The sequence below is a fragment of the Capricornis sumatraensis genome, chromosome 1 (genome assembly GCF_032405125.1).
Source record: "Capricornis sumatraensis isolate serow.1 chromosome 1, serow.2, whole genome shotgun sequence".
NCBI classification, from domain to species: domain Eukaryota; kingdom Metazoa; phylum Chordata; class Mammalia; order Artiodactyla; family Bovidae; genus Capricornis; species Capricornis sumatraensis.
The window spans coordinates 192,396,876-192,422,801 of record NC_091069.1 but is presented as its reverse complement, the minus strand read 5'-3'; the positions used below and the strand labels follow the sequence as shown (position 1 = coordinate 192,422,801).

The 25,926-nt window shown below is 35.3% G+C and overlaps 2 protein-coding genes across 5 annotated transcripts in view; one reads left to right on the top strand and one right to left on the bottom strand.

Annotated features, from left to right (window-relative positions):
• Window positions 1-14,092, top strand: part of FXR1 (FMR1 autosomal homolog 1) — a 69,913-nt gene extending 55,821 nt beyond the window's left edge. The window contains exons 13-19 of one of the 4 annotated variants that reach the window (XM_068979078.1): window positions 905-962; window positions 1,050-1,112; window positions 5,925-6,128; window positions 7,853-8,053; window positions 8,742-8,822; window positions 12,303-12,394; window positions 13,124-14,092. In XM_068979078.1, the coding sequence (XP_068835179.1) occupies window positions 905-962; window positions 1,050-1,112; window positions 5,925-6,128; window positions 7,853-8,053; window positions 8,742-8,822; window positions 12,303-12,394; window positions 13,124-13,294 (870 nt within the window). In that variant the 3' untranslated portion in view covers window positions 13,295-14,092. Of the gene's footprint in view, window positions 1-904; window positions 1,113-5,924; window positions 6,129-7,852; window positions 8,054-8,741; window positions 8,823-12,302; window positions 12,395-13,123 lie in introns of all 4 variants that reach the window. The other 3 variants (XM_068979087.1, XM_068979073.1, XM_068979095.1) reach the window with 3 other exon arrangements.
• A 5,968-nt stretch (window positions 14,093-20,060) lies between these two features.
• Window positions 20,061-25,710, bottom strand: DNAJC19 (DnaJ heat shock protein family (Hsp40) member C19). Its single transcript, XM_068969728.1, has 6 exons — window positions 25,562-25,710; window positions 24,774-24,825; window positions 24,612-24,685; window positions 22,577-22,656; window positions 21,850-21,920; window positions 20,061-20,543 (listed from the first exon to the last, which is right to left on the bottom strand). The coding sequence occupies exons 1-6, from the start codon at window positions 25,562-25,564 to the stop codon at window positions 20,473-20,475; spliced, it is 351 nt and encodes a 116-aa protein (XP_068825829.1). The 5' UTR covers window positions 25,565-25,710; the 3' UTR covers window positions 20,061-20,472.
• Window positions 25,711-25,926: the final 216 nt, after the last annotated feature.

Below are 25,926 nucleotides of genomic sequence, written 5' to 3'. Positions count from 1 at the left end.
GACTCCCAGGGACGGGGGAGCCTGGTGGGCTGCCGTCTATGGGGTCGCACAGAGTCGGACACGACTGAAGGGACTTAGCAGCAGCAGCAGCAGCAACCATTGTTGTTTAGTCTGTCTGGGTTAATAAAGAGAAAAGGTTTTGGAAAAGAAATGCCCTGTAAATTAAGTTGCAATTGTAATTTTTTATTCTTATTCCTGCCGTGTGTTTTTTTTGGTTTATGGTACTTGAACTGCTGTCTCTAGTTATGTTTTCCTTTTAGTCACTCAGATCATTGTTACGTTAATATTTTCAAAGCACCCTTAAGTCCTTCCTTTCTTTGAAAAACTTGTCTTTCCAGTACTCTACTGCTTTTTAGCCAAGAGCTTTCTCCATAGATACCTTACTTTCCCATTCTGTAATGACCTCAGTCTCTAAATGACCAAGTCTACCAGTTCAGCTAGGCCACAACTCAGTTGTCACTATTTTGATAGGAAAGTAGTTAATTAGTAATACCTGTCATAGGTGATACTTTACCTCATTTAGCAGAGTTTGATACTCCTTAAAGACTAGGTCTGATAATTGGCTATTAAAATAGGTTATTTCAACAGTTGTCTGTTAACCATCCCCTAGGTTTTTTTAATGCTCATCTGTAAACATTCCCCTGAAGGAGAAGTGTCCTTGTCTTTTTTATATTGTATACCTATAGTACTTAGCATGGTTGGCACATGATGTTAAGGCATTTAGTAAATGCTTGGTGAATTGACCTTGTAAATTATGTTTACTAGGAATACAGTCTACATTGCCAAATAACTGCCCAAGATCACAGCTGCTTTCACTACTGGTAGGACCAGACTATAGCTCAACTCTAGGCTTTAAGAAAAAAAAAATATATGTAAGATTTATCCTTTTTCATTTTCGTTATAGGAAGTAGAACAGCTAAGAATGGAACGACTACAGATTGATGAACAGCTTCGACAGATTGGTATGGGTTTCAGACCTTCTTCCACCAGAGGGCCTGAAAAAGAGAAAGGATATGCCACTGATGAAAGTACCGTCTCTTCTGTACAAGGTTCTAGGTCTTATAGTGGAAGAGGCAGAGGTCGTCGGGGCCCTAATTACACCTCCGGTTATGGTAAAAAAAATTTTTCTTTTTGGTAGTAGTTGTAGTTTAGGTGCTCCAGTACATTTTGGTTATTATTGTTCAGTTCATCACTTTATCTTGGTTTTGAGGGTAGGAGATAGTTCTGAGGTACACGTTTTAATAGTAGTGGCTGTATTTTATATTAATGACTGTACAAGATTTGTAGTGTTCAAGTAGCTATGTAATGAAATGAAACATGTTTTTGTTAAATTTATAGCTCATGATCATGTTTATTCTAAATATTTAAATATATATACAACTGGTTTTATCAGATAGTTACCTTGTACAATTATATACATTTTCCAATAAAAACCTAGTGGTGGTCGTGATACTACTAGGATTTACCTTTTGCTTATCCTTTAGGAAAAGTAAAAGTAAAAAATACGCTAGTCACTGTGCTGTGTTTATATATAGCAACTCTGTACTAGTTTTTAAAATACACTATATTGGTTCACTTGGTAGTTTTAAATATTAATATCTCACATCTGCAATTATTTTGTGAAATACAGGATTTCAGTAATATGGCTTTAAAAGTTAGAAGTTAATTAACATAAATGGACATTTTTCTAAGATACATTTCATTTTGAAGATCAGACTTAACCCATGTAGGAAGGGGCCAGTGGATGGTGATGGTCAACAATTTTCTAATCCTAAATTTCTTACTTCTTCTTCAGCTTTGGAGTTGTTCCATTTTTCTACATTTGGACTTGGATCTTAACAGTGACCTGATTTTTCTGTTCTCTTCCCTCTCCTCTTCTCTCTTCTCTACTCCCCTATGCTCATCCAAACTGCTTTGGGAAAATATTTCATAAGCCTTTTCCAGAATAGAAGGCATTTAGGGAAAACCGAATACATGAATGCTTATAGTGTACAGATTCCACATCCATATTTCATGTTTGAAGGATCATCTAACAATGTCAGAGTCAGTTTGGTACTATATTTGATTTGTTGTAGAGTTGAATGGTAATTTTCCCTTCCTGCTTTCTCATTATTTTAAAGTTAACCGTATATTGAAACCTGAAAAGAAAAATTCCAGTTAATGTGTTTGGTATGTGAAGGATTGAGAATTGCAGTCCTGAAAACACATTTAATACAAAAGACAGTAATTAAATAGAGATTAAGTACATACTGAATGATTTTAGAGGTACAAATTACTTAGTGCAAATAATCAGATTTGTCTTTTTGGTTGATGAATTCATCCAAGAATTTTATAAGCCTCTGGGAAGTCAGCTTATTGATGAGAGGTCCCTCTTTGGCAAAATGCTTTTGTTGATAGTAGATAATAAATTTAAATAAGAAGGTAGAGGAATAACATTTGGATTGAAGAACGCTATGCAAATTGTTCAGTAGATGGCACTCTTACCTCTGAGTCTTTTTGAACTAGTAACATTGTATTTTCTGAAATAGCTGTTGAACTTAAATGGGCTCCAGAGAAATAAAAATTATTTGAGTTTGGTTATAGATGTTCCTGTCTGCTTAATGGCAGAAGATTTTTAAGGTGATGAATATATATATAATATATATAAGAAACATTTTCTGAATTTAACATCTCTGAACTTACAATGTGCTTTACAATGGATGCTGTCTTAGAACTGTAATTGGCAGGATTTTCTAAAGTGGCACAAAAAAATATTGTGACTTACAATGGATGGCATGGTGGATTTGATAAAATGTGGTGCTTTAGCTGTTAATGTTAAGTTCAGCATACATGTTCATTTAAAAGAATGTGAACCATCTTCATAAGGTGATTTTAGAAGTTTTAGGGAAATCTGATTTAAAATTCTGTTGAAAACAATTTTTATTTGTTGGAGCCATTACAAATTAGATTGGTTTTATGGATCATTATTTCTTGTAGCCCCCTCCCTAATTTCTGGATTCATGAATTTATATTTTACAAAATTGAGATTGGAATGATTGTGATGACTTCGATTTATTAGTTTTCTGTTGATTATACAGCAAATTAAAAATTCAAAGCATTTAACAGTACTACTGTCTTAATGGTTCTGTAGGTCTGAAATCTGACGTGAATGTCACTGGGCTGAAATCTTAAGTGTTGGCGTGTCTGTATTCCCTTTTGGAGGCTCTAGGAAAAAATCTGTTCCCTTGATACTTCCAGCTTCTAGAGACAACCTTTATTCCTCTGCTTAGGTCCTCCTTCCTTCATCTTAAAAAGCCAGTAATTACAGGTGGATGGGCTTTCCTGGTGGCTCAGTGGTGAAGAATTCTCCTGCCAATGCAGGAAACATGAGTTCAATCCCTCGGTCAGGAAGATCCCCTGGAGAAGGAAGTGGCAACCCACTCCAGTGTTCTTGCCTAGGAAATCCCACGGACAGAGGAGCCTGGTGGGCTACAGTCCATGGGGTCACAAAAGAACCGGACTTGACTTAATGACTAAACAACAACAGATTACAGAGAGTCCTTATTCAGCCACCTCTCTGGTTTTCCATAGTTGAGAATGGTTCTCTATTTTTTTAAATATTCTATTCATGTGATTAAATTGGCCTTACCTTAATAGTCTAGAATAATCCCCAAACATGTTTCCTTAACCTTAATTGCATTTGCAAAGTTACTTTTGCTATCTCAGAAATGTTTAATACGAAGAAAATGGAGAGCTTACCAGTTCATTAGCCTTTTTTGTTGTTTTTAACATTAATAGTTGTCTTTATGTCCTGAAACCTATTTATGATTTTAGATACCTTCTATAAGTATCTTGAATGCTAGATTTAAATTAAAACTATGAAAAATTTTTTGCTAATGATACTGAGTTAAATACTACACTGTATTTTTTAAAGATAATTTGATAGGAACTTTTGTTAAAACGTTTTAAAATGAGATACTCATCTAACCTCAAAATTTGGTAATGTTTTCAGTCAGGGTATGTAGGTTTGTAAATAAATCCAACAGAAGTTTTTATAATTCCCAAGGCTTCTTTGTTTTGTTTTAAACTACTCATGAAATGATACATTATCCTTATTCCACCAAACCATGACATCAGTTAACAAAATTCTTTCTTATCCTTTGGAAAAATAAGTGTTTTGATTCATTTTCTAGTATGAGACTCATCTTAACAAAGATGCAAATGTCAGTACTAGAAACTTTCTATATTTTTCTTAAATTAATCCATTTATTACTAGCTACATCTATATGGTATATGGAGAAAAAAGACTGATAGAAGAGTCCTCTTTAAAGGAGAAAGGAAGTTGGTAGGCTTTGTTCAACTTTACATTTTAGTCCCTGAAGAGCTCTTGTATTTTGCTTTTATCATTAAATGACTATGGAGTTAATGTAGGGTATTTTTAGTTTATCTTGAAATTGTTCTTATTTGAGAGTTTAGCATAAGAACTTCATAAACATGCAGTAAATTAATTTATCAAGAGAAAATTGATATGTGCATTGCTAGGCTTCTGTGGGCATTTAGAGGTATAAGAGAGCTCCCCTTTACTGTAAACCAATGTGGAGGTAAATCCACATTGGAAAAAGAAAACAACACATGGCAATACTGTATTAATTTTACATTAATTTTAAGGAAATGAGGGGAGATATCTGTTTTCAGTTAAATTGGTCTGAAGCTACAGACATTGAACTGGGCTTTTAATTTTAAGGAGGTAGATTTGCACATATAGTTTCCCACATTATCAGGAAGTAGTTTTCCTGGGAGACCTTTTGTAAGCTGAAATGGCATAAAGTGAAGAAGCAGTTACTTTAGGACACATCTTGCTAATAGATGCAGGAAATAAAATAAAGCACAGATGCTCACCAGTACAGTTCAAAGATATGTTGGCTTGATGCTGAGATGCTGAGTTTCATTCCTGAGGCAGGAGCTGGGGGATGCTGCTCTCACTGCTTGCTCTGCTTGCTGCCTCTTTTAATTGCAGTGGCTTGCTGCAAAGCGAATACTGAAGGCTATTTTCTCTTCGTGCCCTTTTTTTCCCTTAAAAGTGAAAATCCTCTTTGGATTTCTTTTGGTTTGTGAAAACAAATACTAGTGTAAGTCTTTTGTAAAAGCCAAGTGGTGTAAAATGAACTTCTGAAAAGCATAGGATATCTCTATGATGAAAGGATAAAAAAGTGCCATCCCAGAGCTAACAGAGAAGTGGAAATGAGTATGTTAGTGATTGGGTCATATAAATCTGACACAGAAATTGTGATATTATATGATATTGTAGGCTTTTATAAAATCTTTGTGGTGTCTACATTTTTAAAAAGTATTAAATTCAGTCATTGGGATGTTAGAAATAGTCTGTAGTTAACTTTCAAAGCTATGCTGAATTTTTGTCTCACTGGTAATGGCTTCATCTCTTATTGTCATGTTGAAGTTTTCTTTTTCCAGAGCAACCTAACATTTGTTCAGTGATTTCAAACATTGTGTTGTTCTAACTTAAGACATTATTGTGCAAAAGAGATAAATTTTATGTACAGTCAATAAAAATGCACTCCCATTTTATGAGACAATCAATCGTAAGAAATATCCTGATTTCAGAGCTGTTAAATGTGGGGGAAAAAATGCTTCTTAGAATCAAGTGATAGAATACACAATACAGTTGTTACTCATTTTTCTAAATATCATTAAATTGGCTTTTAAATACTTGGGTAGTGTTTTGTTTTGTTTTGTTTTTTGAATTATACTAGCAATTTGTTAAAGACCTAAAAGTGGGCAAAATTTTTAGAAAAATATTTTCCATATTAAATTCATTTTCATATATCAGTGTTATTTAAACAATGATTTGCAAGAAATTGTTTGAAAACTTTCACTCCTTTTATAAAATAGAAATATAGTAAGCTTATGTTCTTTTCTTTCCCAAGGTACAAACTCTGAGCTGTCTAACCCATCTGAAACTGAATCAGAGCGTAAAGATGAGCTGAGTGATTGGTCACTGGCGGGAGAAGATGACCGAGAGAGTCGGCATCAGCGTGACAGCAGGAGACGCCCAGGAGGAAGAGGCAGAAGTGTTTCAGGGGGTCGAGGTCGTGGTGGACCACGTGGTGGCAAATCTTCCATCAGTTCTGGTAGTCTTTTATATACTCTGTCAGAATCTTTTCTTTGTAAACAGTATAACTTTATAAAAGTTGATTCATTTCCCAGGACCCCCACCCTCTGTTTTTGGAAGTTTCTCTTTTTGCTTAACTGTCTCAGGAAAACAGTAAAAAAAAAAAAATATATATATATATATGCATGCACACACACACACGCAACAACAACGTAAGGAAAGGCACTATAGAGTGTCTCTCAGTGAAAGTTTAATCAGAATTTTCAGATCAGAGTAATTTTAGTTGGAGCTGATTTCTCTGCTTCATTGGTCAGATGTTCAGACTTTGGACGCTTAGGTAATTAGAATTTTTTTCCCCTCTAGAATTTTTTGGGTTATATATTTCTGTTTCCCAGAGAGACCCAGATAATTCTAATGTATAGAGAGATCTAAATACCTTTGTATACAACTGAAGAGCATTTATTGCTACTCCACCACTTGGGAACAGGGAAAAACTGTGAAATCACCTTTTTAAGAAATCTTTTATTGTTTGAGGAATTCACCTGTAAAGAGGAGTGTCTAGAAGACTGAGATTTGAGATACTATAAGAAACATTTTACTCATTGTTGAAAATTTAAATGCTCTAACTTAAGTGGTGGTGTAGGAGTTGACAGAATGTTCTTGCTTAGCATAATGAGTTGGGGAAAGATTGTCAGGGATTAGATTTTATCAGGGATATAACCATAACAGTTGTTGTATGGCATCTGTAGGAAAACCACTCTTAATTTTTTTAAAAAAGTGAATCAAATCACATTTTTTAAAGAACTTTTTAAAAAGTACTCTCTAGTTCTAGTGATAATCTTCAAGTCCTAAGTTCATTTTATAGACTTTTAGGGAAATCGTTTTTATATTTTAGAACATTGCTCACTTTTACCATGGTTTAATATTACAGTTTGCTGAATTTCAGAGTAAATGTACTTTACCTAGTGTTTATGATTAATGGATAAACTTAGTGTCTTTTGCAAAGATGCTAGCTTGCTAGCTGTTACCAAAGGAAACTTAGGAAAAATCGTGATTAGGTGAATTTCTTCTATAATTTGATTGCTGGAAGCAATAATGCACATAGGTAAGATGGGTATTTTTTTTCCCCTATAATTTGTGTCTTACAAATCTTTCCTTTCCCACTCTTACCCTACCATGTCCCACCTATACTCTTCTTTCTGGAGATGGGAGTACTAGTCAGCATTCATTCCCACATTTTCCTACAACCAGTTAGAATTTCAAACTTTTTAGTTTGCCTTTTTTTGTGTAGACGTTTGCTTGCTTCAGTTTGTAATAATAAATTTCTGTTATGTCATAGAGTGCAAGTGTTGAGTATTATTTGGAAATATATTAGCTGAATATTTGTTTTCATTTTTATTTCTTTAGCCTCTGTACAGAATTAGCTAGGAATGTGAATGTAAAAAGTAACATGTATACTAGTTCCTAATATGTTTTTAAGACAAGTCAAAGAAATGATAGAAAGCCAAGGTGTTCACTCATTTTCTGTTTTAATTTTACATCACCATTTAAAGTTTTTTCATATTTGTTATTTTTCAGGTAAAATAGTGATACAGAAAACATTTTGTCTGAAGACAGAGGATGTATTTTTATTGGGGGAAATTGAAGTTTATTATTAATTGATATAGTTCAATATAGGTCAAAACATTCCTAATAACTGCAGCTCTCTTAAACAAATATTTCTTGCCTCTGACATGCATTTAGTGCTCAAAGATCCAGACAGCAATCCATACAGCTTACTTGATAATACAGAATCAGATCAGACTGCAGACACTGATGCCAGCGAATCTCATCACAGTACTAACCGTCGTAGGCGGTCTCGTAGACGAAGGACTGATGAAGATGCTGTTCTGATGGATGGGATGACTGAATCCGATACAGCTTCAGTTAATGAAAATGGGCTAGGTATGTAAGCATTTAGGGAAAAGATTTATATTACTGTATACTATTGTTAATATATGATGCCTTTAAAAAAATATGCAATTCACAAATTGAATTTTTCCTAGTGTTCAAGTAGGTAGATAGCTTTGTGTCTGTCTTAAATGTCTAGTTTTCAGATTTGTATAGCCAAACTGTTTGAAACTGGGAGGGTTTATTAAAGTGCCCTTTGATGCCATTAAAACAATACAGATATTCAAACTGCAGGGCACTTAATACTCTCAATCTTCTAAGCCAAAATTGGGCTTTCATCTTGCCTCTTTATGTGTTATTATAAATGACGCTGATGAAAGTGTGTATACTTTGTAGGCATTGATTTCCAAAGCACTAAAATGTCATTAACTTTGGTAAAAACTAAACTCTGTTGGAGAGGAAAATTTTATTCCTGAATGATAAATTAAGTCTTAGAGTTTGTTTAATCAAGAGTTAAAAACCCTCTTAATTTCTGGATGATAATTCCATCTGTTAATCTAGTAGGAATGTTTAAAACTGCAAAAGTATTTTTCCTGTGAATAGCATGTATTGTTTTATCTTTCCTGTTTAATTAAAAGGTTCTTTCCCCTTAAATCTTTGAAGGCAAGAAATTTTTTGTTTTTCTTTGTTTTTTTGCATTGTTTTTGTCAGAATAGTTTCATGGTGAACTTTGCAATTACAGATGATAGTGAAAAAAAACCCCAGCGACGCAATCGTAGCCGCAGGCGTCGTTTCAGGGGTCAGGCAGAAGATAGACAGCCAGGTAACTTGAGTGGACCTGTTGACAACACCAGGTCATAAGCATGAAAAAAAATGTCATGTGTCTGCTTTCTAAATATATTATACTTACATGTACACATGTGTGTATATACATTCAAGATGTGCATTGCATAAATTGTTTTCTCAACTAATAAGACTACTATTAAGAAAATGCATTCTTCCTTCACACCGTAATGTAACCTGTCTAATTGAACTAATGTTGTGTCTCAATTTTTTTACATGAAAATACTGTTGAAAAGACCATTATTTTGTCCACTTGGCAGATTCTGCACATTTGAGTTGGGACCTGCCATCCCAGGGACTATGTTGTAGCTTGTGATTTTGAATGATTGGCAAAACTGGACAGCTTTTGCATGGTGCCTGCTACTGTATCTGGATTCAGCACCTCATTTTTGTGGGGGTTCTAGTACCCACAGTTTAAAAAGTATAAATGAGAAAAATACTTGAAAGTGTCTTTTTCCTAATAAGAGGAATGCATGTTATGTTTTTGTTTATTGTAGTGTGATGCCTTTTCCCTTACACCTACTAACTATTCAAATTAATAGTACTTACTTAGTTTTAGAATGTTAATTTAAGTAGATACAGTTTTCAGTAACTTAAACATGTTTGCTGTGTCTATACTATCTTGAACATAATTCCATTTCTTGTGTACAGAGAATCACATGTATATTCACAGTGGAGAAATTGTGTGCACCAGAAATAAATCCCTTTTGTTAAACTAATCAATTTTGCATTCTTTCCAAAGCAAATTCTTGTGTTTTCCCCCAAATAAAGAATATAAATTCTAGTATCTTTATTTAGTATTTTAAATTTAGTGGTTGTCGAGACGTGAGAAAACTGATTAAGGGGATTAGTTCCCATTCTTAGGGGGAAAAAAAGTTCATGTTTTAGCAATAGTTGTAAATTTAAAAGAAATTAAATACTGTCTTTTTTTATCTTCTTTTCTCTCTCTTTAGTGTTAGGAAATATCTTTGGGATGAAGAGATTGTATTTAGTTTGTGTTTTTGAAGCTGGCATAGCAGCGAATACCAGTTTCTGGCCATACTTTATAAATAAGGAAATTTAAGTTACTAGTATGGGCTTGAGATAGGATAAATTAAGACATAATTTAGTAACTAGGTGGATGGTGGTTCATTACTAAGTCAAAGGACATAAAGGGAATAACATAAAAGGCTTTGATAAAGAAGAGGAAGAGATTTCTGCATGGTATTAATCAGAACTTGAGTAATTGGAGTTTTAAATAATTTGACAATGATTTGTGTTCTCTACTGCATTTATTCCTGTTTTTACTCTGTTCTTTGGAAGTACTGATTTCCTCTTTAGAACTCATTGCCTTTCTCAGCCTGCCCTCAACACACACACATATCCACACACCCAGAAGATAGAATAGGTGGAACAAACACATCATTTTCTCCTTTGGCTCTCTCTGGCAGCAGTTCTAGGAAGGAAGTGTCTATCTAAAAGTTAATGTCAGCATTCTCTGAAATAAATAGTTATTTAATTTGTTCTTATTTGCTTAAAATTTCTCGTTGCCTTTAGTATTAAGCAGTGAGTATTTACTGTACTTAGCAAAGTACAACAGTGTACTGGTGTACAACTGATTAATTTTGGATCCCTTAGAGGAAATTCTGGAGTCCAAATTATACCACACAAATTGCTTCATTTTTTTTTTCCTATATAAGTGCTTATCTGTTTTGAACTTTTAAGTGGCTTGCATTATGAGGACTATAAACAAGACTATTATCTGGCTATAAACAGGTTTTTCTCTGAATCAACTGAGGTTGTTTGTAATTTTACCTCTGTTTGGTGGAGGATGGGCACTGGTTTTTACCTTTCCAGCTAAGTGCCTATTAATTGATAAACTGTATCAAAGTTCTGTGTCTGCATAGTGGGCGAACGTTCTAAGAATTACCGTAAGTTCAGATTTAGCAGTGTGTGCGCCTGTACATCAAGGTTTCCAGGTAGTGGAGTTCTTCCTGATGTCACTGAAGGCTGAACCATGGAAACAGAGTGAATTCATTATGGTGCTCTCCAAACTACAATACTTCCTAGGATGCTTGGGCTTCCATATATGGAGACATAATAAAGAAGTGGGTTTGATCCCTCTCCCCAGTTTTGGAAACTATTAAATTTATTCATAGATTCATTTACAGTGAATTTAAATGATGATTTATAAAGCTCCAAAGTGAGAATATTGAGTTTCTTACAGAGGGAAACAGTCTAAGACATGAAACATCTTTTAGTGGTGTTTCTAAAGATGTTTATGAGTTCTGAATTAAGTTGTTTTCTTGAGATTTAAAAAGATTCATATAATAATGAATCTTACAAAGGTGTTAGCATTTTAATGCATAACTAGGAGAAATGTAAATATAGTCCAGTCTTATATTAAAATGATTTATGTAATTTGAACTTGATGGATTAGTTCTCCCATGTATGTAGTGACTTACATTAAGTTTATCAAAGTTTTAATTCTTACATAATTTACTTGCTCCCATAATTTATACCATATTTTACATAATCAGGGATGTTTCTTCATCAGTTTCTGAGAAAAAACAAATTCTTTGAAAGGAAGAGACTGATTATTTTGATATTTCTTCAAATCAGTGAATTCTAAGTTGCAAGTCCTTGAAGAGAAAGTTCTGAGGTTTAAAATGAGGCCAGTCCCAGCAGACCAGAGGTAGTTTGTTGCCATTGGGTTGCTGGTGGAGTATTAGTTTTGGTTAGTCTTTTCCCTTCTTTTCCCCAATCCCTACCACCATTGCAAATAGGTCAGTCCCTTGAAAGATTGGCAAAATGTGAAAAGGGGATAGTTACTGAATTAGTGGTGGACATTTTCCACCATGATCATTGTCCACATTTTAAGATGGTGGACAAATCTTTAGTTTGATTGAATTTTTTTATATTACTCAGAACAGTTTCTAGTGTGAAATATTAAAAAGGAACCATAAAACACACACTTGGAAATCTTACTATGCTTTAAAAAAAAAAGAACTATTAAATAATACTTGAGTAATATGTTTGATGAAAATTTCATATTGACGCATGCTACACCATGATCTGCACCCAATTTACCCTTTCCCTCCCCCATCCCCCGCCCCCACTGATAAGTGCAAACACTGTCTGGGCTTAGAATGTGGCATTTCCTATTCTTAGTTGTGGATTTTTATATCAAACTTATCCCACAACTGTAGACTAACCAGAAGCAAATAGCTGGATTCTTGTGAAAGAGGACTTTAATCTAGGCATCCTCTATATCCAGCTTGAAATATTCTATAGTCAGCACCAAACCACAGGCATATTTTCCAAACTTCATTTTTGGTTGGAGGTGGTACCCATCTTAAGAAAATTTTGAAATTGGGTAACCCCCCATTAGTCTATTTTAAAAGTAAAATTACTCTTTATCCATAAATAAACTTTAGAAATATTTTTTCAACACCTGTAATTTTTTTCTCATCTTCAACAGTCACAGTTGCAGATTATATTTCTAGAGCTGAGTCTCAGAGCAGACAAAGAAACCTCCCAAGGGAAACTTTGGCTAAAAACAAGAAAGAAATGGTAAGGAGAATTTAACCTGTAGGTTTTGGCTTTTTTGGTTTTGTTTTGTTATGGTTTAGTTTTATTTTTTACTTCTTAACTTGTATGATCACTTGTTTACCCAACTAGACCAGAAATATTTTAGTTAAAGACTATTCTTGATTTTGTTTTTGGCCCCAGGTAACTGAAGATATGCATGCTTGAGCCTGAAATATTTTTCAGTTAGAACTAGAAATAGCATTTGTAAAAGATATTGGGCATAGAGACTGTTAACCTTAATTTGGGGAGCAATAGGCTGAATAGACCCTCTTCAAGTGGTGGATAAAGACCTTTGTTTGAATTCTTTGAAATATTTTAAGGGATTTGATACGTAAATTTGAGTTTCCAAGAAAGGTGAGTAAATAGGTGGTTGTTTGCCTTACTTAGGGTATTAACTGTTTGTCTTTTTGTATGGTGAGTTTTCCAGTGGTTAAAATGAAATGAGGTGCAAGTTTTCAGTAAACAGGTACAGATTCTTCCTGTGGCTTATATACTGCTAGCTACTAGAGATAAAGAGTTGAAAGACCCAGAGAGGTGGAATACATTGGGTTTTTGTTTTTTTTTCAAATTTTAAGAATGTTTTAATTCAGATCATTTTGGTATGTGAAACTAAAATTATTTATTAGCTAATTGATGTTTATGTAGTTATTTTCCTCCTCAGTTATAGATTTTATTTATAAAGAAGTTGAAAAAGTTGTCTCCCTTTGGCAGGCAAAAGATGTGATTGAAGAGCATGGTCCTTCAGAAAAGGCAATAAATGGCCCAACTAGTGCTTCTGGCGATGAAATTTCTAAGCTACAGCGTACTCCAGGAGAAGAAAAGATTAATACCTTAAAAGAAGAAAATACTCAAGACGCAGCAGTCCTGAATGGTGTTTCATAAACTGAAGAAGTTCCTAGTTTACAGTTCTTTACATTACATTTTACAATAGTGCTTGTACAAGCTTGCCAAAGATAGAATATGGATCGCCAGTCTTTCCATCGCACTTTCAGTTCCTCCATTTGGAATTCAGAAAGGGGAGGGATCCTGAAGAAATCATATGTTAAACATACTTTGACACCTACTGTGTTATATATCATCAGATGTGCCTTGAGAATAGTATATGTAACATTAAAAAAAGTTGCTGGCTATAGGAAATGTTATTTTGTTTTCAAAATATGGCAGAGATGGGGGGGAGGTGGGTGGGGTGGGATCCCTAACCTAATATTCTTTATGAAAGCATTAGCTGCTTTTGTTACATTTTTAATAATATGCAACCACTTCTTCACCTGAGGAAAACTAGAATGAAATGCAGTCTAAGATATTTTGCACTGAATTGTAATTTCTTCATTAGTTTTAGTCTGGAAACTGGTCTGTTTTAATGTGTTTTTAAAATGCTGTATTGTAGAGGAAAATCTGCAGACCACTGGAATACATTTGTTAAACACTCATCTGCAGGGACACTGGGTGTTATTGGCAGTGACTGTTCTACATTGAGGCTTTGTTTGGTTTATTTATTAAAGTGTACAGTATTTAAAAAATCAAACATAGCTTTAGTTAAAACACTAAGCTGAATTAGTCGTGTCCATTCAGACATAACCTGAACTACTGAAAAGATCAATTTCCAGAAGGTTTATTCTGTATAAACTACATGTTAGCCTTCAGTAGAGTATCTTTTCTTTTTCCTCCCTTTTTTCTTTTTCTTTTTTTTTTTTCTTTTTGGTTTTGATTGTTTGATGTGCAATATGTTTTTGTATGCAGGTAGTAAATAAACTTTTGATCTTCCATTTGCTGATTTTTAACTTTCTACTTTTTAAACCAACTGTTGAAAAGTAGTTGGACCTACCTAAAGGCCTAGAGTAGTATTCTGATTGCTTTTTAAGATGCATTTATACTTGTTCATAAATAGTATTAAAATATTAGTTGGTCATTTTGTAATGAATCCTCTGAAGTCTTAGTACTTAAAAATTTAGTATGTTAGAATAGAATGGTTTAGGGAATTGGTCTCAGAGATTTGATATTAGGAAAGTCTTTGTAACAAAATTCTAGTCATAGGCAACTTTTGGAAGGCATTGGGGTAAAATCCAGAATTTTACTTTTGCCTTTGAGTCTTCGTTATTTTTATAAAGTATAATGAACAGTTTTTAAATAAGGAATGTCACTGATTTTTGGTTTTCAAGGTAATAATTTTAAAGGTTCTCCTATTACTGATTGGATTTTTTGTAAATATTTTGTCCAGATGGTTTAATGTTAGGACTATACAAACTTTTACACAAAGTGAAAGTTTGCAAGCTGATAATAATTGTGAATTTCTGGGAGGGTTTTGCTCCACAATGTTATATAAAGACTACTGAGCAAGAAGAGGGAGCCCTTTTGTTCACTTGGGATCTGAGAAGTATTTTTATGTGCATAACTTGTGTTAATTTATGTGCATAAAAAAAAACTTCAGTGATTTTACAACTGAAGGATAATTCAGGGTGTAGCTAAAAATATTTGCTAGGTCAGTGTATATAAACCTTAGCCCTCAAATTTATTACTGGTGAGGTTAAGCTGTGATAATATCAAATACTTTTTCCTAAAACCCTAATAATGGAAAATTTTAAGGTGAAGTGTTAACGGTGCAGTCTTTGGACTTTAAAAACCACATTTTTGGCTTTATTATTATTCTCTTTAATAGTAGAATTATAAATTGAGTATAAGGTATGGGAATTTTCAGTAATCTCCAAATTGGTAAATATGGCAAAAAGAAAATGATTTTTCATTTTATTCCAGGTAGTAGAATATATTCATGAAAATCCTCCTTGTTCTGTAAAGACTGGTTCAATGAGGAAGGAAGAAACAAAATCATTTTAAAAGTGGGGTTAGCCCAAGGAGTTTTTAGAACTGACAGCCATATTCTAGGATATAAATATTAAGATTTCATTTTTTACAAATGACTAATCCCAATATCCTTTAAGAATACATACTATAGCATCATGATAGGCTTTTTTTTAATAGCATATGCTCAGATTTAGAAGTGAAAAGCCCAGTCCCCAAAGGTAACTATTCTTTATAGAGGTAGCCTTCCAAACTTTGAGAGAGGTGCATCTTTTTTGGCTATTAGTTACATAAAATGTTGCTATGGGAGAACTTGCCAGCTGCCATGACCTCATCCCATCCCCCTCCAATTCTAAAGGTTCTCTGCAGGTTAAATACTATTTTAGCATATATATACAAAATTATATATGATACCTGAACTAAAATACAAATTAAGAAGTGAGATTACATGGGGTTAAAAATGATCATTTCCTGAAACTTGGGATGCCTTAGGCCTAAAACTGTTTTGTAAAATGGTATTGGAATCTGTTGACAGGTCAGTCATTGTTGGTAAAATTATAGTAGGGATACATAAAACTCTAAAGTAGTTACTATATTTTGATGTGAAGGTGAGAGAAAGAATATCAAAGTAGTGAGTTCAAACCACTGAGACACTGCTTAGGACAAGGCTGAGGGAGATTGCTTAAGTAAATACTCTTTAAAAAGCAAGTATAGATATATACAGGTAAGCAAAAAAATTAAACAGGGAAACACTAAAGCTGGTGTTTTACACTCTTTTTCTGGTCAGCCATTCTTTCGTGGCTAGGATCCATCACCTTGGAAGTATTTTTGTAGCTACTGTTTGCTAAAGTTTGGTGTTTAACCTGAGAATGGTCTGCAAAGTTGGTATGTTAATTTAATATTGCTGTAAACAGATTGAGGTTGAAACCAACTAGTCAGTATTCTTATAGGCTGTGTCTATAGTGAGCTTAGTTAACTAAAGACAGGTGGATGGAAAATTAGTTATATAATGCAGTAAATCCTACATCAGATGATTGATGGTTATTGGAAACAAGTAAAGGAAAATTCCTTGTTTTCTAAGTTTCCAGGAACTTTTATTTGAACTGGATCTATGGGTTTAGCAATATTTCAGAAGGTAGCAAGTAGAGTGTTCATTGTAAAGTCTCATTCAGTCTTCCTATCTTTGCTATTTACAGTTTGGATCCCTTGTACCCTTTATAAGGATATCTGATATAGTGAATTTGCTGACCCCTTATTTTTAAGTTTTAGTTTATTAAGGATGCTGGAATGTGTAATAGTCATTATAACCCATGATTAACCTATGATAACATTTGGGTTTAATTTCAGAGGACTGTTGGATTAAAACAGTAACTGCAGTCTGCTATAGTAAAACTTTTTGCAAGTGGTGGTAATTTGAAACTGTATTCAGCTGCTAGTTGAAAATTTCGGTTATGCTGAAACATAGGAAATTGCCAAGAGCTGATCAGTTCTAACCCACAAAAGTGACAGTTTCTTATGGTTCAGCCTAATAACAATACATTTTAAGGTATAATCATTTACTCTGGACATCCAAGCAGTGAATCTTTTCTGAGTCTAATCATCCAGAAAACCCTTAATTACTGGATGAGGGAGGTGCATACTCTATAAGGGAGATACAATTTTGTAAAAAGTGGTTTATCAGTGGATCACTTTAGATTCAGATTCATCTGTATCTTCTATATTAATGTTTCAGGTACTGAAGTACAGAATTGGGAGTGACTATCTTAGTCATACTACCCTTTCCTATATTGTTTTATCCAACTAGATCCTATAAGGGCCTTTCTGATATAACTTGGTTCTAGTCATATGTCAGATACTGTGTGACACTTAACTATAGTCCTATGTACTCTAAAAGAGTATGCTGAATTAAAATGTGTTTGGTTTTATATATGTATCTATCCCAGGCATTTCCAGCTATGTTGTATACAATCTAAAAATAAAGGGCAAAATTATTTTTTTACCAATATTCTTAATGTCAAAGCTCCACTATTAAGTATACTAGTTAGCAGTTTCTCAAGTTTGTGTTTTAATGAGTGGTATTTTACAGGGGGTGGAGAGTGAAATTACAGGGGTATTTTCTGGATGTTTTGGTATTTTGTACCTTATTTTACTTGGATTGTCAAATGTAGCTACTCATTTTCTAGGTTAGAGACAATTTTCATTATAAAAATTATTCCATAGTTTTTCTAGATGAACTAATTTATGCTTCATTGTTGCCTGGAGCTCGTACTGCAACCTCTTTGAGCTTCATTTTTCACCTTGCTGTTTTCAGGCTGTAAAGTAAGTCACGTAAACACTTCACTTGAAATTCCATTAACTAAAACACCACTAAGGCCACAGCAAGTGTTAACATTTTCAAGATTATATCTTAACACTGGACTATGTGACCTTGTCATCGGGTCGAGAATAATAGGTTAACATTGGAGAGAAGCTCTTCCTATATCCTGTTGCTAAGGCAACAGCTGACTCTAAGCAGATACACAGCACTGAACAACAGTGCCAACAACAAATAGCAGAGCTTAAGGTTATTTAAGTTTCCCGGTACTGAAGGTTCTCTCAGTCCAGGATTCTTTAACTAAAAACATATTCTAGCATTTTAATTTTAACCTCAGATTTATAGATTTTTTTTTCTATCATGTTCTATCCTTTGAAGTTTTGGAGCCAGTTGCTTAATTTTCTTTGGAATTAATATGTTTGGGGGGAATCATTTATGCTGAGTAAAATATGACTGCAAGACACTTCTGAAGTGCAAAAAAACTGTTAACAGGTTGTTATCAACAGAAAGATGCCTTATAAATTCTCATTGAAACAGTTAAACTCAGTATTTTAGCCTAAAATGTTTAAACTTGTTTATCTCTTAAATGAAGGCATTCTGTCTGGATTAATTTAAATGACTTCTGATACAAGGTCTTTAGGACATAAAATTTCTAGTGTGCTGAGTATTATAAAGTTTTATAATGTGTAGTAGTCCAATATGTTTAGGTTTTTACCCTTGTGTTAAGTTGATAGTTTCTTCCACTTCTCATTTTACATCTAGTTGCCTTTTACTCTTGTTGTAATTTAGAGAAGAAATTAAGAACTGCAGAGAAAACTATAAAACCAAACATCACAATATATAGATACAGACTTGTGTTCCCATGTATTTTCCCACAGGTTATCAATTAATTCTTGAAAGGTTTTGGTCTGCGTGACTTGTATTAAATGCTTCTATAGGAATTCCCATCATTTGTAAAACACTTGAAAGCAAGAGAATTTGTTTAAAACTCTGATGGGTTGGAATAGATTTAACTTCAAGACCACCCGTTATAGCCTACCTTCATCACCAGCAAAGCAGGTTTATAAAGCTTATGAAGCATTTAGGACTCATCTTAATACAACCTAGAGGCCCAGTGAAGGCAAAAGGAAAGGGGCTCAGTAGGAAAACTAAACCTCGGGTATGCTAGTTCTAAATATTATGGCTGTAAATAGGCATCTTTTAATGACTAATACATAGAGAATCAAATTACAAGTGAACATAGTAAACTGGAGAACATATTCTGGGCTTGTAGTTTCGGTAGCTGTGCAACTCAGCATAGTTTCTCATTTTCCCTTCCACAAAATGTGAAAAAATGGTCACAATTTGTCATCCCCCCCGCTCCCCCGCCAGCTGCCAACAGATAAGGAAGCAGAGCTCTAAGCATACAGATTCCTTGCTCAAAGTTGCCTGGCTATTGATAGCAGGTTTTACTTGAAACCTCTATCTCCTATTCCCTAGTACTATATTCAACCATAATCTTCCTCCCTTTTAAGTGTCTACATCTGAAAGGAGCAACCTATAAAAGGTCCCAAGGTGTAAGGGTAATGACAAGTACCAGACCACCAAGGAAAACATCCCTGGGCTATCGTATTTGTGAAAGGTACCACAGTGTAGAGGTTAACAGCGTAGATCTTTGGGTTTGTAAAAGATCAGCTTTCTTGACCCAGCATGTTGCTTTGGGCAAATTTCTTAACCTCACTGAACCTGTAAAATGTACATTAATAGTAACTACTGTGGAGATAGAGGGGAAATGCTTAGCACAGTGCTAGCACATCATAGTCAATAAATAGTAACAATACACAAGTATTTTGTAAAAATTATCATGACCTAGAGCCCTGAAATTCATGACTTTTTTACCCAAGAAAAATGGTAAGTCTAATAGCTTTCAATGAAATAATAGATTCTTAAAAGTTAAGCCTAGAGAAAAACTGATCATTGTGAAAGAAAAATGTGCTGTTGTGCTCCTTAGTATTACTTTAAAGTGGATTCCATTGTCTTAATACCTCTCTTAAAACAGGTAGGCTATTTTTGCATTAAACACTCAAGTATACCTACCATATGAACTTTTCCTTTTTAAACTTAATGCGTGATTGCCTTTGGGCGTATTTTCTGTATCTGAAAAATTTGCTTTTTAGTTGATACTAAACTCTTGTTCATAAGCAATTTTTGATTAGTCCCGAAGATTGAAATAAAAGGCTAGTAATCATTAGCAGATTTCTTGTTTTCAAGTTCATACCTCCAAAATCACCTGTGATTTCCCAGTAGGCTGTGAAAATGAGTCACCTGGTATCTACAAAGTAGTGCTCTGCCTACTGTGTTTTAACAAATGTTTAACTTGATTATGTAAATAACCAATTAATTTATAAATAGTCTCTTTAAGGGGCTACCTAAATAAAATGCACATACTTCATTAAAAATAAAACATGTTCTCTCAAATCTTTTATCATGCTGTTACAGTTTTTAATGTATGAAATCTGAAACAATTCAGATTTATCACTGACAGGTAAATACATCGATTTCTTGGGTTAAAGTTGTGGCTGAACTCACTTTAAAATTCAGGGTTCTAAGTGACTAGGGAGCCCTCCCTACCTTGAAGAGCCTTCCTTCCCAGTGAGATGAGTCCCTACTAAACCTGTGCTAATATCATATTTATCACATTTTAATTATCAGTCTTCCATTGGATTGGGGATTCCTTTAGGGCAGAGACTGTTCACTTTGTCTTGAAATAGGTACCAAATTATTTGTCAAATGAGTAGTGAACAACACTAACCTATGATCTGATATAAAATCCTCACATTTAAACATTTATACCAAGGCTTTGATTTAGCTTGTGCTAAATAACTTCTAAAATTTGTAGGTTTGAGGCATTTTATTATAAAAAGCTGGTACACATAAGAGAATAAGAACTTGAAGTCGTCATACATTTACTTCATTTTTTAGCTTGACCTTCTAGTAAATCTTTAGCTTCATTGATTTTGGCTGCTATATAAGGAGATCCTCCTATAGAAAGAAAGGAAAAGAATAGTTATTATATTGGATTTTCCAATTTCTGCCTGGTGAAAAGCTATTACTTTGTTTCAAGAACTCCTGTTTAAGATGAAATGAGCAGAAATGAAGTTTTGATTTTTTTAAAAAATAGCTGACACTGGAACTGGATGACTAAAAACACAGTTAATATATTATCAGTGGGAAATGATGAGGGAGATTTATACACACAATGGCACCTTTTGAAAAAGCTTAAACAAATGAGATTTTAAAAAATACTCATGTGACTTTGAAATAGTGTAAGTTACCTTTTTCATAAATGAACACTTATTTATTGTATTGTGTTATTATAAAATCAGAAATTGTCAGAGGCTTCTGAGCTTTGTTGGAAGACCTCAGTCTAGTTCCTTTTCCAGTTATCAACAGTCCCTTCATGGTATCACCTACAGTTGCTTTCCTACTAAACTGGAGCTGTGATTTGAGTGAGTCTTAAGTGTGGTCCCAAATTATCAAGCAGTCAGTCAGCTTAGTTAAGATGCAAATATATGGGTTCCATCCCAGACCTAAGGAATCAGAAGTTCTCTGGTGTGTGCTTAGTCACTCAGTCATGTCTTGACTCTCTGATACCATGGACTGTAGCCCTCTGTCCATGGGGATACAGGCAAGAATACAGTTAATACCAGCTAAGTTTTGTAAAAGATGTTACACAGTCAAATACCAAATATTTACCACGCCATTGAAGCCAAAACTCTTAAGACCTCTCACATGAAAGTAAAAGGGCTTAAACACTGATTCATGGATTTTGTGGTCTATATTTTGGTATTCCATTTGATCTTTCAACAGAGCCTAGGCTGCTTAGAAGTGCATCAGAAACTAATAAATATATCCTATCTCTAACTAGGTAACCACTAGTTTAAAAAGTCTAAATGGATTCTGGGGGGGGGAGTTTTTGTTAGTTTCATTAACTGAAATTCAACATTTTCCTTAAGAATGTAGACACCCTTCACACCCCACCCCAAAAAGTAATTAGCAGTATTTAAGATACATCACAACTGCTGGTCTGAAAACATGGTTAATGCTTATCACTACTTCCAAATGACAGTAGTTACTAGATCTGCTTATTAGTCTATAAGTAAATTTTCCACTCAGTATTTATTCTTTTAAGATACCAAAACAGCAAGTAGACCCAGCTTGGGAGACAATGCTCACAAACAAATCGAAGCATTTTCCTTACAACAACCAAGATTTAGCTATAAAATTATCCCATTAATAACAACTAGTCACCCCACCAAAATGTGTTAACAACTCTAATGATACATACCCTTGTCTGGGTGATTTAAAAGCATAATTCGTCGATGAGCATCTCTTATTTTGGCTTTATTGGCAGTAGGGCTAATTTTAAAAAGGAAAAGGTATTGGTTTACTTCAGACTAGTTCTGGATCACATTAAAAAACTATCAAAGTTGAAAATTGTGAAACTGGAGTAAGTCAATAAAACTATGAAAAGGTACTTAGGAGCCTCTTCTTTATCACAAGGAAGATGACTATTCTGAATCACAGAACTAAACAAGAGTTTAGAAAAATAAGGTATTCTCAAAAATTGAGTTGAACTTGAAACTATATTACAACAATCCTGTTATTGGAAAGCATCTTTAAGTATCTGGAAATGAAAGAATTTTCACCACAAAATTTGTCACTCAATTATAGAGAACAACATTGAGTACTGATGATCTGTTGAAAAACCTACCTCCAGTGAGTTAAAACGTAGTTCTGTGTCAGTGGGCCTCTCTTTGGACTTTTGTAGGGAATGTGAAGGTTTAAAAAAATGTATATAATAGATGGAAGTCCCTGGCAGTCCAGTGTTTTAAGACTCCCTGCTTCCACTGCAGGGGGTATGGGTTTGATCCCTAGTTGGGAAACTTAAGATCCCACATGCCACACAGTGTGGCCAAAAATAAAAAATAACTACTAATAAAAGGTCTCTCTCACAGTTGCTTACAGCTCTAAATTTGAAAGAAAAATATTAAAAATGTAAGAAATTAATTTACCTTACACCTAGTATTAATGCTGCTTCCCGTTTTGTCATTTTGGGTTCAAACCCACCTCTGTAATAGCCACCACTGAAGGCCTGAAAGAGGAAATGCATTTGTAGGAAAAGATTATCAAACTGAAAGTTGCTAAAAAATGTCTATAAATGTTCACAGAACCAGCAGAAAACTTTTAAGAGTAATTCCTATGGTATTTTAGCTTATAAGTAGCAACAGGTATTTTAATGATCATTAAATATCCATTTCCAACCTCCCACCGCACCAGACAACCTAAACTGCCAAAGATAAGACAAAATAACGGTGCCACAAAGCCAGTTCTTCTGAGAGTGCAGGGAAGATTATTCCAAGCTCAGTTCAGTTCAGTTGCTGAGTCATGTCTGACTCCGACCCCATGAATCGCAGCACACCAGGCCTCCCTGTCCATCACCAACTCCCGGAGTTCACCCAAACTCCTGTCCACAGAGTCAGTGATGCCATCCAGCCATCTCATCCCCTGTTGTCCCCTTCTCCTCCTGCCACTAATCCCTCCCAGCATCAGTTGTCCAATGAGTCAACTCTTCACATGAGATGGCCAAAGTATTGGAGTTTGAGCTTCACCATCAGTCCTTCCAATGAACACCCAGGACTGATCTTTAGGATGGACTGGTTGGATCTCCTTGCAGTCCAAGGGACTCTCAAGAGTCTTCTCCAACACCACAGTTCAAAAGCATCAATTCTTCTGCACTCAGCTTTCTTCACAGTCCAACTCTCACATCCATATGTGACCACTGGAAAAACCAACCATAGCCTTGACTAGATGGACCGTTGTTGGCAAAGTAATGTCTCTGCTTTTTAATATGCTGTCTAAGTTGGTCATAACTTTTCTTCAACGGAGTAAGCGTCTTAATTTCATGGCTGCAGTCACCATCTGCAGTGATTTTGGAGCCCCCCCAAAATAAAGTCAGCCACTATTTCCACTGTTTCCCCATCTATTTGCCATGAAGTGATGGGACTGGATGCCATGATCTTAGTTTTGTGAATGTTGAACTTTAAACCAACTTTTTCACTCTCTTCTCTCACTTTCATCAAGAGGCTTTTTAGTTCCTCTTCACTTTCTGTCATAAGGGTGGTGTCATCTGCATATCTGAGGTGATTGATATTTCTCCCGGCAACCTTGATTCCAGCTTGTGTTTCTTCCAGTCCAGCGTTTCTCATGATGTACTCTGCGTATAAGTTAAATAAGCAGGGTGACAATATACAGCCTTGATGTACTCCTTTTCCTATTTGGAACCAGTCTGTTGTTCCATGTCCAGTTCTAACTGTTGCTTCCTGACCTGCATATAGGTATTCCAAGCTAGCCATGTTCAAATAAAAACTTGATCTCAGACTAAGCCTAAATGTTTTAGAACAAGTGCTTTATAGGATCTGGAGATCTTCTGAGCAAGTTGCTCAAGGATATTTTGAGGTTCAAGGCAGCTACTAAAACAAGACTTTAAGATAGTACTAAGAAAATCAGGCTATTAGGTCCATTGACCTCCATGTGTCAAATCCTATTGGTAAAGCCTACCATTACCCATTATGTAACTCAATCACAACAATAAAAGGCAATTCTCTACAGACTGTCAAAATCATATTCACTCTGAATTTTGACCACAGAGGGTATTATCACATTCAGTCATACCCCAGAGCCCAATTAACTGCTGTGTTATCCAAGTAAGCTGTTACGGAGTGCCACGGCCACACAGTAACCATGGGTCACTTCAGATCCCTAGATCCTTCTGTGTTTGTGATCAGAGCAGATGATGCTGAAGGTAATCACATATGAACAATAAAGTGACATTACCTTTCATGATACTAGAACTGTTAACATCTCTTCCCCAAATTCATCATATGTAACATTTGATTCTTTAGCCCCATTACAAAGCTCAGAACTTCTAAACCTTTCCTGTAGTAAGCAAGAGAAGGGGTCTAAAGCAATCACTTAGAATGCCACGGATGTCTGGCTCTAGGCTTCATACACAGCAAAGAATTAGCAAAAGTGCTAAATAAGTCTTACAGATTTTGGTAGACTTTGAAAAACTTGTTTTACTTGAGGCTCCATATGCTTCATGGCTTGCAAAGCATAACGACCTAAACACAAAAGCAACAAAATAATTAAAATAATTAAAAAGTCCTCAACGTCTCCTACTTCAGTTCTATCCCCAAACCATAAACAAACCTGCAAATCCTGCAGCAGCAATGGTCAGTCCAACTGCTACCACTGTACTGGCCTGGTAAAGGGAAGCAGAGTAAGTATTTATTTCTCTCATTCTCCCCCTATCCTTATCATGCCCATTCTTGCATTTCAATTCACTACAAGTTTTATTTCAACGGGAGAAACAACTTTGAGGATGAAAATACTCCGCCCAAGGATCCTGCAAATTTTACATCCAATGCGTTGTAAAGGTATGGGGCTTTCACTACGGGAGGAAACAAAGCAAGTCGATTTGCTTATTTACTTTTACAACAATGGATGATTTCCTGCCCCTTGAAAGTGAAGTCACATTTAAATTCAATCAAGAGGAATGGAAATAAAGTTTCTGCCAGAGAAAAAACTTTACAGAGGGTTCCTGTAAATTCTGATTCAACGTTATACGTGAGCTTAACAAAGATTAGCTTTCCATAGCGCCTTCCGCCAAATATGTATAGGAATCGAGAAGTGTGTCAGTCAGCAAGAAGAAAGGGGGAAGACAGTGCAATGTAAATAAGACTGCGACGAGATGGAGGGGAACAACGGCAGGTATAATCAAATGCGTTCCCATTTATCTCCGAGCCCTAGGGACTACAGGCACAAAGGCCCGAGAGCGGTGAGCCAACAGCTTTGTGTCCTAGAGAAGGCGACTCCCCCAGGCGCTACACCCCCAGCTCAGAGTCGCATTAGGGAGACATCGGCTCCTCTCCCAGGCCTTGAGCAGAGGTTGAGAACTGGGCCTGAGATCGTCCAAGAGGCCGGAAGGCCGAACTCACCATGGCACCTGCTCGGTTCCCGTGCCTCCACCAGGAGCGTGGTTCATCCCAGCCCACCAAGTTAATGCCTCTCTCACGAAGCGATTCGGCCACCACCAGCGCTTACAAACCACCTAGGCAAGGGCGCCCCAGGAAATACGCTAGTGGCGGCCGTAAACTAGGTCGGAAAACTGTCGTAAAAGTGGGCTAGCGGACGGGAAGGAAAAGGTCGCTCATGCAGTGGGCGGTGGAGAACGCGACTTTGGATTGGTTGGTGGGTGGGCGGGTTACCTCCTTATCGGGTTCAAAGGTAGGGCTTCTTGGCGTTTTGTCCTTCAAGTCTGGCCCCGTTTTGTTCTTTGCTCCTAGTTCTAGAATATTTGGGA